The 16,557-nt window shown below is 40.8% G+C and overlaps 1 protein-coding gene across 1 annotated transcript in view; it reads left to right on the top strand.

Moving 5' to 3' along the window:
* LOC311135328 (insulin-like growth factor 1 receptor) overlaps nucleotides 1–9,868 on the top strand; it is a gene marked incomplete at its 5' end in the record, with an annotated part of 116,303 nt that extends 106,435 nt beyond the window's left edge. The window contains 2 exons of the mRNA XM_084169273.1: nucleotides 698–832; nucleotides 7,878–9,868. Of these exons, the coding sequence (XP_084025399.1) occupies nucleotides 698–832; nucleotides 7,878–8,412 (670 nt within the window). The 3' untranslated portion in view covers nucleotides 8,413–9,868. The remainder of the gene's footprint in view (nucleotides 1–697; nucleotides 833–7,877) is intronic.
* Nucleotides 9,869–16,557: the final 6,689 nt, after the last annotated feature.

Below are 16,557 nucleotides of genomic sequence, written 5' to 3'. Positions count from 1 at the left end.
TTCCTCTTTGAAGTCACGCAGATGAAAAGGAGCATTGTGGGAACCCATTCTGGGCTCTTATGAGATTTACCAGTAGGTGTCTTTATCTAAAAAAGTCTCTTAATGTGGTTTTGTCTTTCAACACTCTCCTGTTTCAGCCAATTAGATACAAGTCAGTGTTGTAATAGGCCTTTTTAAAGAGTGTTGAAAGCCGTCTTAGATCCCTAGCCAGCGGGGGAAATATGGCCTTGGAGAGCTAACAAATAATCATTGGCAATGATGCGCTCTTTGTTTTCTTGTGTCAAGCTTAGGTTTTGGTTTTCTGTTGCAGTTCCTTAGTGGTCTCTGGGTAGTATACAATCTCATGTTATTAATGAACAACACATGGATAAGGCAAGATGACACAAACATTTACATATGGCAGACATATTGCAGTCTATGTCCTTTTTTGATTAATATATGGAACATCAATTTATGAATAAACTTTTAATATGTTCTTTGCACCATCTGCTTTACACTGTGAGAGAGCAATCTTTACTCAACCTTGTACTATGCAGGGCCATCATTGTAAAGAGCTGCCAGAGACTAGTTACATGCCCTGCTGGGCCCTGTGGATGGATGTTTTAGCCTGGATTACCCTGCATGGTCCTACTACAGTTATGCAGCAGCTGATGTGTGTCGTCAAACAGGCCTGTATCCTCTCTGTCTCCCCCTGCAGGTCGTTTGGGGTGGTGTTGTGGGAGATTGCCACCTTGTCTGAGCAGCCGTACCAGGGCATGTCCAATGAGCAGGTGCTGCGTTTCGTCATGGAGGGAGGACTCCTGGACAAGCCTGACAACTGCCCTGACATGCTGTGAGTCCCCTGCTCTTTCTCTCAATGTCAATGTCACTCTTGGACTGGGTCGGGGGTAGGATAATTTCTAAATGACAGTATTAGCCACTCCTTCAATATGCTATGTTTTTCCTATTACCTGTTCCACTGTTATGTTTATTCTTTAGGTGCATTTTCAGATGTTATTGTCCTTTAATACCAGCTCACTGTCATGGTTTCCTAGCTAAATCTAAAGATTTACCTCTTGCGAATATTGCCCCTGCTGTTTCTATTTAGAGTTGAGGGGCCAAATGTGCATACTATATCATGAGATCCGTATGCCAGTGGGGAGCTAAGTGAAGGCCTGACTGGTGACATTTACGTCACGGTTTAAATGGAGCTCAGTGACATCATGGCCCCCATGCTCAGCTGGCGAGACGGGAGCTCCCTCCTCAGCAGTAAGCCGAGGCCCATAGAAGGGATGCCACGGCCCGTGTGTGAAATATTTCCCTCATTCCCCATTAGTGAGGGTACGAGGCAACAGATCAGTGTCTGCTCATCAGAGAGAGAGAGAGAGAGAGAGAGAGAGAGAGAGGTGGCTCTTCTGCGTACATGCGTTTCTCCTCTCTGCCTCTGATCTCAATGTGAAGGCCTTCCCTTTTTCCTCCACTCTCCATGGCTAACCTCACCTTACAGAGAGGGGCGAGTGTTATGCAGACACAAACCTCAGGTTTCTATGGCAGCCTCACAGTGGTGTCCTGATTGCAGGAGCGCCAACAGTTCAGTAATATCTAACAATTTACAACAGTACACACAAATCTAAAAGTACAAGAATGGAATTAAGAAATATATAAATATTAGGATGAGCAATGTCGGAGTGGCATAGACTAAAATACAGTAGAATAGAATACAGTATACAGTGGGGAAAAAAAGTATTTAGTCAGCCACCAATTGTGCAAGTTCTCCCACTTAAAAAGATGAGAGAGGCCTGTAATTTTCATCATAGGTACACGTCAACTATGACAGACAAATTGAGGGAAAAAAATCCAGAAAATCACATTGTAGGATTTTTAATGAATTTATTTGCAAATTATGGTGGAAAATAAGTATTTGGTCACCTACAAAAAAGCAAGATTTCTGGCTCTCACAGACCTGTAACTTCTTCTTTAAGAGGCTCCTCTGTCCTCCACTCGTTACTTGTATTAATGGCACCTGTTTGAACTTGTTATCAGTATAAAAGACACCTGTCCACAACCTCAAACAGTCACACTCCAAACTCCACTATGGCCAAGACCAAAGAGCTGTCAAAGGACACCAGAAACAAAATTGTAGACCTGCACCAGGCTGGGAAGACTGAATCTGCAATAGGTAAGCAGCTTGGTTTAAAGAAATCAACTGTGGGAGCAATTATTAGGAAATGGAAGACATACAAGACCACTGATAATCTCCCTCGATCTGGGGCTCCACGCAAGATCTCACCCCGTGGGGTCAAAATCATCACAAGAACGGTAAGCAAAATCCCAGAACCACACGGGGGGACCTAGTGAATGACCTGCAGAGAGCTGGGACCAAAGTAACAAAGCCTACCATCAGTAACACACTACGCCGCCAGGGACTCAAATCCTGCAGTGCCAGACGTGTCCCCCTGCTTAAGCCAATACATCTCCAGGCCCGTCTGAAGTTTGCTAGAGTGCATTTGGATGATCCAGAAGAGGATTGGGAGAATGTCATATGGTCAGATGAAACCAAAATATAACTTTTTGGTAAAAACTCAACTCGTCGTGTTTGGAGGACAAAGAATGCTGAGTTGCATCCAAAGAACACCATACCTACTGTGAAGCATGGGGGTGGAAACATCATGCTTTGGGGCTGTTTTTCTGCAAAGGGACCAGGACGACTGATCCGTGTAAAGGAAAGAATGAATGGGGCCATGTATCGTGAGATTTTGAGTGAAAACCTCCTTCCATCAGCAAGGGCATTGAAGATGAAACGTGGCTGGGTCTTTCAGCATGACAATGATCCCAAACACACCGCCCGGGCAACGAAGGAGTGGCTTCGTAAGAAGCAGTTCAAGGTCCTGGAGTGGCCTAGCCAGTCTCCAGATCTCAACCCCATAGAAAATCTTTGGAGGGAGTTGAAAGTCCGTGTTGCCCAGCAACAGCCCCAAAACATCACTGCTCTAGAGGAGATCTGCATGGAGGAATGGGCCAAAATACCAGCAACAGTGTGTGAAAACCTTGTGAAGACTTACAGAAAACGTTTGACCTGTGTCATTGCCAACAAAGGGTATATAACAAAGTATTGAGAAACTTTTGTTATTGACCAAATACTTATTTTCCACCATAATTTGCAAATAAATTCATTAAAAATCCTACAATGTGATTTTCTGGAATTTTTTTCCTCATTTTGTCTGTCATAGTTGACGTGTACCTATGATGAAAATTACAGGCCTCTCTCATCTTTTTAAGTGGGAGAACTTGCACAATTGGTGGCTGACTAAATATTTTTTTCCCCCCACTGTACATGGACACACATGCTTTGTTTAATGCCAGTGGCAGGTCATTGGAAAAGATCTAACTGTAAGTCGCTCTGGATAAGAGCGTCTGCTAAATGACTAAAATGTAAATGTAAATGTATAGAAAATAGTAGAGGGTCTAGAGAGCTGCCCTGCGGTACACCACACTTTACATGTTTGACATTAGAGAAGCTTCCATTAAAGAAAACCCTTTGAGTTCTATTAGATAGATAGCTCTGAATCCACGATATGGCAGATGTTGAAAAGCCATAACACATACAGTACCAGTCAAAAGTTTGGACACCTACTCATTCAAGGGTTTTTCTTTATTTTTAAATTTTTTTACATTGTAGACTAATAGTGAAGACATCAAAACTATGAAATAACACAAATGGAATCATGTAGTAACCAAAAAAGTGTTAAACAAATCAAAATATATTTTATATTTGAGATTCTTCAAATAGCCACCATTTGCCTTGATGACAGCTTTGCACACTCTTGGCATTCTCTCAACCAGCTTGATGAAGTAGTCACCTGGAATGCATTTAAATTACCAGGTGTGCAGTCTTAAAAGTTAATTTGTGGAATGTGTTTGAGCCAATCAGTTGTGTTGTGACAATAAGCAAAGAATCTGAAATATAAAATATATTTTGATTTGTTTAACACTTTTTTGGTTACTACATGATTCCATATGTGTTATTTCATAGTTTTGATGTCTTCACTATTATTCTACAATGTAAAAAAATAAAGAAAAACCCTTGAATGAGTAGGTGTGTCCAAACTTTTGACTGGTAGTGTATGTTTTTTCAACAACAGGTTATGTTCAATAATATCAAAGGCTGCACTGAAATCTAACAGTACAGCTCCCACAATCTTCTTATTATCAATTTCTTTCAACCAATCATCAGTAATTTGTGTCAGTGCAGTACATGTTGAGTGCCCTTCTCTATAGGCATGCTGAAAGTCTGTTGTTAATTTGTTTACAGAGAAATTGCATTGTATTTCATCAAACACATTTTTTTCCAACAGTTTGCTAAGGGCTGGCAGCAAGCTTATAGACATCTTTTGAAATATCTGAACTTCTGTTCTATGGTAAAGGATGACTACACATTTGGTCCAATGTTAGGGAGCTGCATGAAAAGAGATGGTTTTCTGAGTGGTGATATTGGGGAACATGTTAATGGTCAGGCCTGCAGCTGAAGATTCCTGTTTACGTTAATGGTCTTTCATAGCATAGGTTGCTCTCTCTTATAGCTATCTCTATCTCTACTCTGGCTAGCATTGGTATGGTTATTTATAATGTTGTGAACGATGCAACGTTTACATATCATGATGTGAGTGAAATCTGCTAGAAGGTGCTGGAATGTGTTTGTGTGTGATGAGGAGCTGAGTGCTGACAAGCAGAGAGGATTTACTGCAGCGTATTCACATCAACGAGCGTTACACACAGCGACAGATGGCCCAGGAAGAATTTGCAGCAGGCCAACGCCAAGCAGACAGGTTACTCTGGTGCGTGGGCCCAGCTCCAAGCATTACAGCCATTTTCATGGGAGGTCTTGGAGCCGGGGTTTAGTTTAGCCATCTGAAAGACAACTTTAAGAGACTCACTAACTGAGAGGCTGAAAAACAACCCATGGCTGGTTAAAACGTAGTTTGAAGTTAAGCGTCTGCTTAACTACCCAGAATGATTTGGTGCAGAGAGGCTAGGATACCCAGCTGTACAGGCTGTTGTGCGATCAGACAGAGAGAGGTGGCTGCTGTGAGATAGAGGGAGATGACTGAGGTGTTTATGAAGGTATTCTTAGCTTGTTTGTGTATAATTTAAGATGTGGTGTGTGGTGGAGCACCCAACTGTAATGATTCTCCTTTTATTATGTTGTTTTGACATTTTCTGTGTTCTGTCGCTGGCCTGCCACGGTATGTTCATTTATGATTTACTGTCTACACTACATATACAAAAGTATGTGGACACCCCTTCAAATTAGTGGATTTGGCTATTTCAGCCACACCCGTTGCTGACCGGTATATAAAATCGAGCACACAGCCATGCAATCTCCATCGACAAACATTGGCAGTAGAATGGAGTTACTGAAGAGCTCAGTGACTTTCATCTTGGCACCGTCATAGGATGCCACCTTTCCAACAAGTCAGTTTGTCAAATTTCTGCCCTGCTAGAGCTGCCCCGCTCAACTGTAAGTGCTGTTATTGTGAAGTGGAAGCGTCTAGGAGCAACAACGGCTCAGCTGCGAAGTGGTAGGCCACAGTAGCAACACTCACTACCAAGTTCCAAACTGCCTCTGGAAGTAACTTCAGCACAAGAACTGTTCGTCGGGAGCTTCATGAAATGGGTTTCCATGGCCTAGCAGCCGCACACAAGCCTAAGATCACCATTCGCAATGCCAAGCGTCTGCTGGAGTGGTGTAAAGCTTGCCGCCATTGGACTCTGGAGCAGTGGAAACGCGTTCTCTGGAGTGATGAATCACTCTTCACCATCTGGCAGTCTGACGGACGAATCTGGGTTTGGCAGATGCCAGGAGAATGTTACCTGCCCGAATGCATAGTGCCAACTGTAAAGTTTGGTAGAGGAGGAATAATGCTGTGGGGCTGTTTTTCATGGTTCGGGCTAGGCCCCTTAGTTCCAGTGAAGGGAAATCTTAACGCTACAGCATACAATGACATTCTAGACGATTCTGTGCTTCCAACTTTGTGGCAACAGTTTGGGGAAGGTCCTTTCCTGTTTCAGCATGACAATGCCCCCATGCACAAAGCGAGGTCCATACAGAAATGGTTTGTCGAGATCGGTGTGGAAAGACTTGACTGGCATGCACAGAGCCCTGACCTCAACCCCATCGAATACCTTTGGGATGCAGGTGTCCACATACTTTTGTACATGTAGTGAAGTTGTACACATTCTACAGTATGGTATGATGGTACATTCAAACTGGGATACTATGTATAGTTTGCAGTGGTTGTTTGTATAGAAAGCTCTGGAAGTTCTTTGGTTCAGTGAGTATCAGAAACATTTTCATGGGTTTATAATATTTGTGTACTCTGCCACCTTCTGGTGAAAAGATGTTATGATATACACTATAATTCAAAAGTTTGGGGTCACTTAGAATTGTCCTTGTTTCGAAAGAAAAGCAATTTTTTTGTCCATTAAAATAACATCAAATTGATCAGAAATACAGTGTAGACATTGTTAATGTTGTAAATGGCTATTGTAGCTTTAAACGGCTGATTTTTTATGTAATATCTATATAGGCGTACAGAGGCCCATTATCAGCAACCATCAGTCCCGTGTTCCAATGGCACGTTGTGTTTGCTAATCCAGGTTTATCATTTTAAAAGGCTACTTGATCATTAGAAAACCCTTTCGCAATTATGTTAGCACAGCGGAAAACTGTTGTGCTGATTAAAGAAGCAATACAACTGGCCTTCTTGAGACTAGTTGAGTATCTGGAGCATCATCAATTGTGGGTTCGATTACAGGCTCAAAATGGCCAGAAACAAATAACTTTCTTCTGAAACTCGTCAGTCTGTTCTTGTTCTGAGAAATGAAGGCTATTTCATGCGAGAAATTGCCAAGAAACTGAAGATCTCATACAACGCTGTGTACTACTCCCTTCACAGAACAGCGCAAACTGGCTCTAACCAGAATAGAAAGAGGAGTGGGAGGCCCCGGTGCACAACTGAGCAAGAGGACAGTTTGAGAAACAGACGCCTCACAGGTCCTCAACTGGCAGCTTCATTAAATAGTACCCACAAAACACCAGTCTCAACGTCAACAGTGAAGAGGCGACTCCGGGATGCTGACCTTCTAGGCAGAGTTGCAAAGAAAAACCCATATCTCAGACTGGCCAATAAAAAGAAAAGATTAAGATGGGCAGTCTGAGATATGGCTTTTTCTTTGCAACTCTGCCTAGAAGGTCAGCATCCCGGAGGGCCTCCCACTCCTCTTTCTATTCTGGTTAGAGCCAGTTTGCGCTGTTCTGTGAAGGGAGTAGTACACAGCGTTGTATGAGATCTTCAGTTCTTGGCAATTTCTCGCATGGAATAGCCTTCATTTCTCAGAACAAGAATAGACTGACGAGTTTCAGAAGAACGTTATTTGTTTCTGGCCATTTTGAGCCTGTAATCGAACCCACAATTGCTGATGCTCCAGATACTCAACTAGTCTCAAGAAGGCCAGTTTTATTGCTTCTTTAATCAGCACAACAGTTTTCAGCTGTGCTAACATAATTGCAAAATGGTTTTCTAATGATCAATTAGTCTTTTAAAATGATAAACTTGGATTAGCAAACACAACATGCCATTGGAACAGAGGACTGATGGTTTCTGATAAAGGGCCTCTGTACGGCTATGTAGATATTCCATAACAAAATCTGCCGTTTCCAGCTACAATACCCATTTACAACATTAACAATGTCTACACTGTATTTCTGATCAATTTGATGTTATTTTAATGGACAAAAAAAAGTAATTTTCTTTCGAAAACAAGGACATTTATAAGTGACCCCAAACTTTTGAAGGGTAGTGTATGTATAATTGAGATTGTCTGTGTGTTACCCTTAGGTTTGAGCTGATGCGGATGTGCTGGCAGTACAACCCCAAGATGCGTCCCTCCTTCCTGGAGATCATCAACAGCCTCAAGGAGGAGCTGGAGCCTCCGTTCAGTGAGATGAGCTTCTTCTTCAGCGAGGAGAACAAGCCCCCGGACACTGAGGAGCTGGACATGGAGGTGGAGAACATGGAGAACGTGCCACTGGACCCTGCACCCAGCAGACCCCCCACTGCTGTCCCTCAGCCCTCCCAGGGACCCATGGGGGCCACACGGTGCTCAGCGCCCCCTCCTCCCCAGCAGTTATCTCCAATGCAAGGCCCATCTAGTACCCTGGTGGGACCTGGCTCCCCCTCCACCTCAGCCCCTGTTGCCTCTGCCTCGGCCTCCCCAGGCCTGGCCTTGGACAAGCACTCAGCACAGGTATCGGCCAACGGGCCAGTGGTGGTGCTGCGGCCCAACTTTGAGGACACGCAGAACTACGCTCACATGAACGGGGGGCGCAAGAACGAGCGGGCGCTGCCACTGCCCCAGTCTTCAGCCTGCTGATCCGAGCCCCCCTCCTCCCCCCTTGGCCAGATCACCCCTCTCCGCCTCCTCTTCTCAGACAGGGTAACATTAACTTCTCCTCCGCTTTAGTTCTAATGGGAGGGATGGATGAATGAATAACTGACAGACATTATACTACTCTACTACAGTAGGAGTCTTTTAATTAAAAAAAAGTTATATTAGCAGGATTTATGATTGAATACCGAAACGGAGAAACAGTACAGAAACCTGTTAAAGCGTTTGGAGCATGGTGGCTCAGACCGAACTACAACACTGGGGAGCTCTGGTGTTTCCTTCTTGTAGAGTATTTGTTACTTTTTAAAAATCCTTAAAGAAAGACAAAAATACAGACTTATTAATATTCCCTGACTGACAGGTATTGTAAGTGACAAACAGTAACTTATTTTAAGCATATCTGCCAGCAGATCCAACAGAAGAGCACTTTTTGATGATTTCAGAGAGAAGGTTGTGAATATATCAGACTGTGTATTTCTATACAAACACATGATTCTCTTGACAGAAAGATATAGCTCCTCTTCCACACTTCTTTCCATCAATATACTTCTCCTCCCATTTTCAGACATTGATGTGTTCTGGACTAGGCTCATTGGTTTTCCTGTCAATATTCCGGGGTAGGAGGGAATGGTTTCAGGAGTGGGTAGATAGGATAGAGGAGGGGCTATTGTGAATCTGCCATATGTTTTGCCAAATCAAAGTTAGCAATTTTCTCCCTCTTCCTCTTCATTTCTCTCTTTGATTCGACATGGAGAGAAACACAATCAAGCATCCTAAAACTCCCACATTGCTGTTTGTTTTCTTTTCTTCACAATTACAATCAAATTGTAAAATGAATTTGCCTGTTTTATTTTCTGTGGGTTTTTGGTTCACATCAGAGCCCTTATTTGGAGTCCTCTTCTATTGTATGTGTCATCTGAGAGATGAAAACACCAACATCACCAACAGAGACATTGAAGTAAAAGGACTTGGCGCCAAAAATGCAACACATACAGAGACAAACCTGAAGTGGAAGGTATTGGATCAGTTCTGATACAAGGAGAACTAAAGGACTTAACAGAACTCCACGTTGTGAGCATACATACGTCTGCTAAAGGCATTGTACACAGCAGGTATTTTTTAGACTAGTCATTAGTCTCTCTGTACAATTCAAACATTTATATAAAGGTCTTACAGTTGTATGTTAGACCTTAGGATCATTTTCACACACATCATTGGTTTGTCACTTTTATAACTTTTATACGGTTCAGATGTTCTCCTCTATGTCTGTACATAATAAAGCTGCTATTTTATTCTTTTTCTTTTTTGGATGTTATATATATAAAGAAATCCTTCAGGTTTAATATTTTATGATCTCCACTACAGTCCATTTCTTATGCTTCATACTTCTTCTAGCAAAAAATATTTAAAAAAATGACCTTTCTCTCTTCTTTACCCCAGAACAGGTTGTCTGTATCATAACATATTGTCCATTGCCTTTTATTTTTTATGAACATGTTTTCCTTTGCATTCTTTTTTGTAGATTTCTATATAATTATCATTATTATTATTATTATTATTATTAGTTCGAATGGACACAGCTCCGTGTGCGAGTGTGTACGTTTGGCACCCTTCTTGTACCAGTTGTCTAGTACTGTGCCTAGTTATTGCCCCCTAGGTGCAACTTAATCTCAGGTCGAAGTAAAAGTTTTGCTTTCTCCATACATTCTCATTACTGTCCTCTGCTTGTTTCACCTCTCTGTTGAGTCCAATAGTGCCCTCTCCCCTCCCCTCCGGCCCCACACTGAAATGTGCAGTATACCTGCCTCCCCCAGTGCCTCCTTTTGAAGTCAGGATTAGTTAAACAGGATCTTATTTTTTCTACTGGATCTGGTGTTTTAACCCATCCATTTTCCTGCCTCTCAATTTATAGGGCTCATTGGGTTGTCTCGTTTGCCTTAATTATCCCAACCACTCGCCATCCTCTCAAAGAAAGCTCATTCATAATCTAAGTTCTCTTTTTGTGTCTTAGCATTTGTGTTGTCATACTCATTCTCTTATGATCAAAGTGAAAACAGTTTCTATTGTTTGTCTCCTTAAACATGGCATCTGTAAACCAAATAAGGATGGGTTAAAGTCCAGGGAAGTGGTCACATTTCAATGTCATGAATGGAATAGGTCTTACTGGGGGTGTCAGTATGAAAAGTGTTTTTGAAGGATTTCTCCTCATCTTTTGAAAAAGTTTCCTTCTTTGAAGTTATTCTCTGTAGGATTGTTATTTATTTTTTTATTTTCATTTTGTGATATCAGTTTAAATCACTGTATAAATGCCCCTTGATTAAGTATAAAGTTGGATTTTTTTATATGTATTTTCTTTGGTGTCATGGCTGGGGGACTTTTTTCATTTTTTCCCTTCAAGTATATATCTACCTCACTCTTTTTAAATATGTGTATGAAAAGAAAAGTACATCTCTCCTTTTCTCATTAGCCTGTATAAGGTTATAACATTACTATCAATACACACAACACACAAACCCTGGTTGGAGTGGAGAAGGGAATAGCTCAAGGGTGGTTGTAATTCTATCTGGTCCCATGCTTAAAGAGTTCTGTATCAACTACATTTTCTGTTGGTCCAAAGATTTTAAATGGAAAACAAAGTATGTTTGTAGTTAAAAGTATGAGGAATGTAATGTATGTGGTACAGGCTATGTTATGGGTTTGAGTTAATAAAAGAGGTTGTCTGGCATGTATTGCACAGGAAATGGCTCTATTCCCACCCTCTTGGTTCGAGCACTAACATGCTAACCTGGTTACCTAATGATGCTAACTTAGAACAACATCAAATGACTATTGTGATGGGAAGCGTTTGCAGTAGGCTACAAGAGGTCACAGTACAGTATGCATTGGTAGAGAGCAGGACACAGCCACCTCAGACATCCCATCTCCACTCCTCTGCAAATTATTTCACAACTAGAAATCATCCGATCATACAGCTGGTAAGAAGGGTGAAGCTGAATGGTATCTTCTTTATTTTCTATTGTATCATGTATTTAGGTAAATTTAAAGCAAATCAATACATTGCAGTTAAGCAACATGGAGATAAAGAAACATGGGAACATTGCATTTATCATTTTTGACCATTTAAGACATTTTGCAATGTAATGTATATTGGGAAACCAGGTAGATCAGAGGATGTTTGGCTTTAGCCTGAATTCTGGACAACTAAACCACTACTGACATTGAAACAACTCCTATAGAATGTTTGCCAACACTGGCTTCTGGTTTCAGCTTAAATGTTTCTTCATGTAAAAATGGTCATTGATAATATCCTATGTACGGGGATGTAAAGTAAGGATTTCCCCTGAAGTATAAATGACGGCACTTATTTCTTTGAAATACTCCTAGTGAAGACAGCATACTCACATACTCCTAGACTCAACAGCTCCACATGTTCTCAAAGTTAGTGTTACAACTACAAATAGAGCTTTGTCGCTTATGTTGCTGGGAGCAGTTGAGTGTAGAATCACCAGCATTAGAGAGACACTAGGTCAATATGGAGTAATTCTGTTACATGAAGGCAAATGGTTAGGACACCACATACTCTGTCCTGGGAGGGATGTCTCAAAGCAGACCAACTGTATAAAAAACATCTACAGCCGTCTACTGCTGCTCCACCTCCTCATGCATATGTCAGACAGGACACTGTTGTTTCCTCTGTACTCCTTCATCATCTAATCTCTCCATCCTATCCACCTGCCCCTAACAACTAGCTTTTCTAAATAACACCTACAAAGCTCCCTCATTCAAATATTGTAGTTGTCTTTTTTGTATCCTGTTAAGATTTTTTAAACCATTCCAATTGGCTTGGAATAGACTTATCAGATTTTGCTACTGTCCCTTCATCATAAACTTATTAATCATCATCATCATCCTCATTGTGATTATTCATAAGACTGCACCCTCTTCTTTCTCTATTCTACTGCTGCTGATAATAACACTGCTTCAAAGTCTGTCTCAATCTGTGGGTCTAAAGACTGTGCCAATATCAATGGAAGTTTGGTTGAGATGGCAGGGTTGGATTTAGACCTCAAATTCTCATTAAAGGCCTTTTTCAATAGATTAAGGGTCATTGAAAGGGGAAGCTCCGATTTTGTAGAGCAAAAAACAAGTGGAGCTGAGGGCACATTAGCAAGATTCTGAGTTTATATTAGTTACGGAACAATACTTTTTTTTTGGTAGCGGGATGGAGAAAGGTTTTTGCTTCACAGTTCAACAAAACCCGGAAGGCTAAAGTGTTCTACAGTTTATTCTGAAGTTATTATTTTTGAGGAAGAAATCCATTGGGGGGAAATGAGTGCAGCAAAAGAGACTTGGTTGGATGAATGGCACATTGCCAGAAACAAATGGCTTTATACTGTATATATGCTACCAGATTTTAAAGAAAGAATCCAGGTCACCCTTTTAATGCCAGAATCGTTAGTTGAAACAATAAAGCAGATACCCCGACTCTTTTTTGGTAAAAAGCTGAGGGATGGGCCTGGAGAAATGTTACCACTCTCAAATATATAGACAGAGCTATGGATGCAAGGACTGACCATCCATGATATCAAAATGGATGTTTTAACCATATTTTGAGGCTATACAGTGTTTGTTTACATTTAAGTTGTTTACAAACATTGGAGCAAAAAAAGGTTCTGATGGGGTACGACAGTGGAATTAAGCTCATGAGGTATTTATAAGTTATATTCTTCAAGAATCAATGGGTATATATAAATAATTCATAAGTCCAAAATTGTATGTAGCAACTAAGGATTCTAGCTTTAACAAGGGCCTTGTGCTTCTGTTGTTGAGTACAGTATAATGGATGGGAGTGTTTCATAATTAGATTTAGTGTTTCAAGTGTTGATGTCTGTAATGATAAAAGATAGAGATCTGTGACATTTATTTCTTATTTTTTTCAGTTATCAAAATGGGCTAAAGGGTTGTCCTGTTGTGAAGTGAATATCTGTTTTCATGGAATGTTGCCAGGGTTGCTTAGTTATCAGAAGGTTACAGACCTATTATACCCACAACTCAACCAAACACATGGACATAAATAGTACAGGCATGTCCAGTAGATTACGGGTAGTCATGGCAGAGAGTAAATAACATAACTAGAGTTTTAAGAAGAGTTGTTTACAGTAGATAAATAGTTGCTTTTTGCATTGCCAGTTTGCATGGAGATAAATGGAGATCAAATTGACTGAAAAGGTTGCATTTCAATTCTCATTCATATTAATTTAAATGTATTTTCTTCTGAATGTTTTATATGTAAACCTCAGGTTTATAGGAGATGCATCAGTGCAATCAAATCGCAATAATGAGCTTGAGGTTTATGAGTATAATTTTTCAGGCACTGTTGTTCTGCTTGGCATTCCGACAACATCAAAATGGACCTTGATCTACTGAGAAGATTTTACTTAGCTTGTGTTTTCTTTACTTTCACAAAATCATTTCAATGATTGGCAAATATATTTGGTTAAACAGCTTGGCTAGACTGTCTTCTTGCAAGTTCTGTATCTGAGGCCTCCTGTTTTTTTCACGCGTATAGTTGAGCTGGTGTATTTTTGACATGCCATTCTCTTAATGTGTATCTCTGAGAATTTCTTGTATTTTCTTTTTTTCTTAAATTTTGAATAAAAAAGTGAATGAGAAAGATGACTTGTTGTGATGACTGATTGCTTATGAATGATAAATTATCCACATCTCAACATACCTGACTGTATACCATAATTGTATATTTAGAAGAATTACATTCTGTTTACAACACATGGAACAGTATGAATAGTAACAAAAAGGGGGGCATAATCTACCACACAGTTCCCAGGTCATCTCCTGTGCTCGCCATGACTGGGTCTTCGGGAGTCTTGAAGACAGTTGGCATGTCTTTTCTATTAATATACAATATATCTGAGATATATAGATCTCTACCTCCCTGCATCCCTTGAGTAGATGACATCCAGACCCATCCTTGGAGAGGGACTTCATGTCTATGATGGAGTCCAGTCTATCTAGTCCTCCTTCAATGTAGCAATGGTTGACAGAACAGAAGCCCACACACATCTCTATCGCTGTAACCATTGTTCTTCCCTGTCTGCGCAAGAGAGATGCCCCTGGAACCCAGGGCTATACCAAGATGTATGGCAAACCTGGAAGCAAGCAAAACATTTTTGAAAAGTTATATGATTGTTCAGGTTTGCACTCTTGTCCCAACCCCTCCCAATGGTAAGCATATTTACCTCCTTTGGGTGAACAGTTTCCCACATGCCAGCTATGACCTGCTGGGCTTTGGTGTAGCTCACTGGTACCTCTTTAATGTAGACATGTATGTCCTTTCCCAGTCCAACCTTCAAACTCTGGGGGAATGCAGGGTATATGACGTATATACAATAATTGTAAATTACACATTCAATTGAGATACCCGACATGTTATATTACCTACACAGCAAATTTGTGGGTATTAAAATCTCTGTGTTGAGGTTACAAGTGTTGTGAGTGTTATTTCTGAGTGTTGAGTCTAGTGGGGTTAACACCAGTGGGATTGAAATTGACGCCACCTGCAGTGAATAAATGAAGTGATATTTGAATCACAGTGGAATCAACATCGCGTGGTGTTGTCACTTGACTATGTTGAGTTAATTTATATGTGGGAGGGGCCTCATCATATTTCCCAGCATGCTTTGTAGCAGGTTGATTTTTATAATAGTATGTTTTAATATCTATGGTTCTGCATGCACATTGATTGATTCATTGATTTAAGATAAATAACTTACATTTTTCTAAACTAATCCAATCTGTAAGTGGTTGGACTTATTGCACCTGTTACTGAGATGGTTGTTCCAATTTAAATGGTTTAGGTAGTCTTCTTTTGCAAGTTCTTCATCATAGCATTCTGAATGTAGATTGTGGGTGATGAAAAGTTCCAATTGTTGAATATCCTCCATATGGCTGGATTCCAATAGGAATGACAAATTACTTCACATCCAGCATATTGTGACTCGCAGGTCTGATGTGAGCCAGAATTTTCAGACCACAATGTTGGGGGAAAACTAGGCCACAATGAAATGCCTTATATAATGTATGATAATGAAAGGTTTACTTTTTGGTGAAGTCTACAGGACTGAACATTTATTAATGCAACAACCATGTCTCTGTCACTAACAAACACAGTCATGGGTAGGCAGCTCCAGTGGCGACCCGTCATTCAGGGCCGAATCATGATGACGTCAGTGATCTTCAGGTCATAGCTCTAGAAAGAGGCCCGAGTTCCGGATTTACAATTCTGAGTTTGATGACCGTTCAAAACGTATTTTCCCAGTCGGAGCTAGTTTTTTCCCGACTTCCCAGTTGTCTTGAACTCACTGAAGTCAAGTTTTCGCAGTTCCGAGTTAACAGTTGTTTTGAACGCAGCACAAATCATGCTTCATTGATAGCATGGCCAATGTTGAATGTTTATCATTTTAAACTTGGAAAAGAGACCCTTAATCCCAGATTTGGGACAACACAGCCATTCCACTGAGTAGGCTAGTGAATGCTTTGCAATGCTTGCAGTTAGCCACTGTCACTGATTCCTTCCAAACCACTCGTTGTTGAATTTGCGATTTCCAACTTGTTGTGTAATGTTTATGTCCAATGGCCGATAAGCACCGATACGTTTTATCTATAATTTCTCTTCCTTATTTCTCTTCATAGGACAAGGATTAAAAAGGATTTGCCAGTAGATTGTCGACTTGATTCATGATGATGAATGCTAACAAAGATTTTGAAAGTATGATGTTGACATGATCAGTCCAATCAAAGCTACTGTAGATATAATTTTTAAGATTTAAGATTTGACATCATTTTATCTGTGGCCAATGACCATGAGCCTTCTTGGATGGGCACTTCTAATGTAACTCTATAGCAGCACACAAAGGGCTTGAATTTTCGGGCTCTACCCTTAGACTTGGCGGTGACGTAGTGTGTCCATGAGTGACAGAACACTGAGCCAATCACGGTACAACTAGAGAACATTACCAACACCTACGCTCCGTATTTTCTGCTGGCTGCCCCACCACCACCACAGAAAGCACTGAGCTAGGCTGAAACACCTGCATTTTGGAGCTGCATTAC

Source organism: Coregonus lavaretus, assembly GCF_964263955.1.
Source record: "Coregonus lavaretus genome assembly, chromosome: 9".
Lineage (NCBI taxonomy): Eukaryota > Metazoa > Chordata > Actinopteri > Salmoniformes > Salmonidae > Coregonus > Coregonus lavaretus.
Note: the sequence above shows the minus strand (reverse complement) of the source record. Positions and strands in the feature narration are given on the sequence as shown.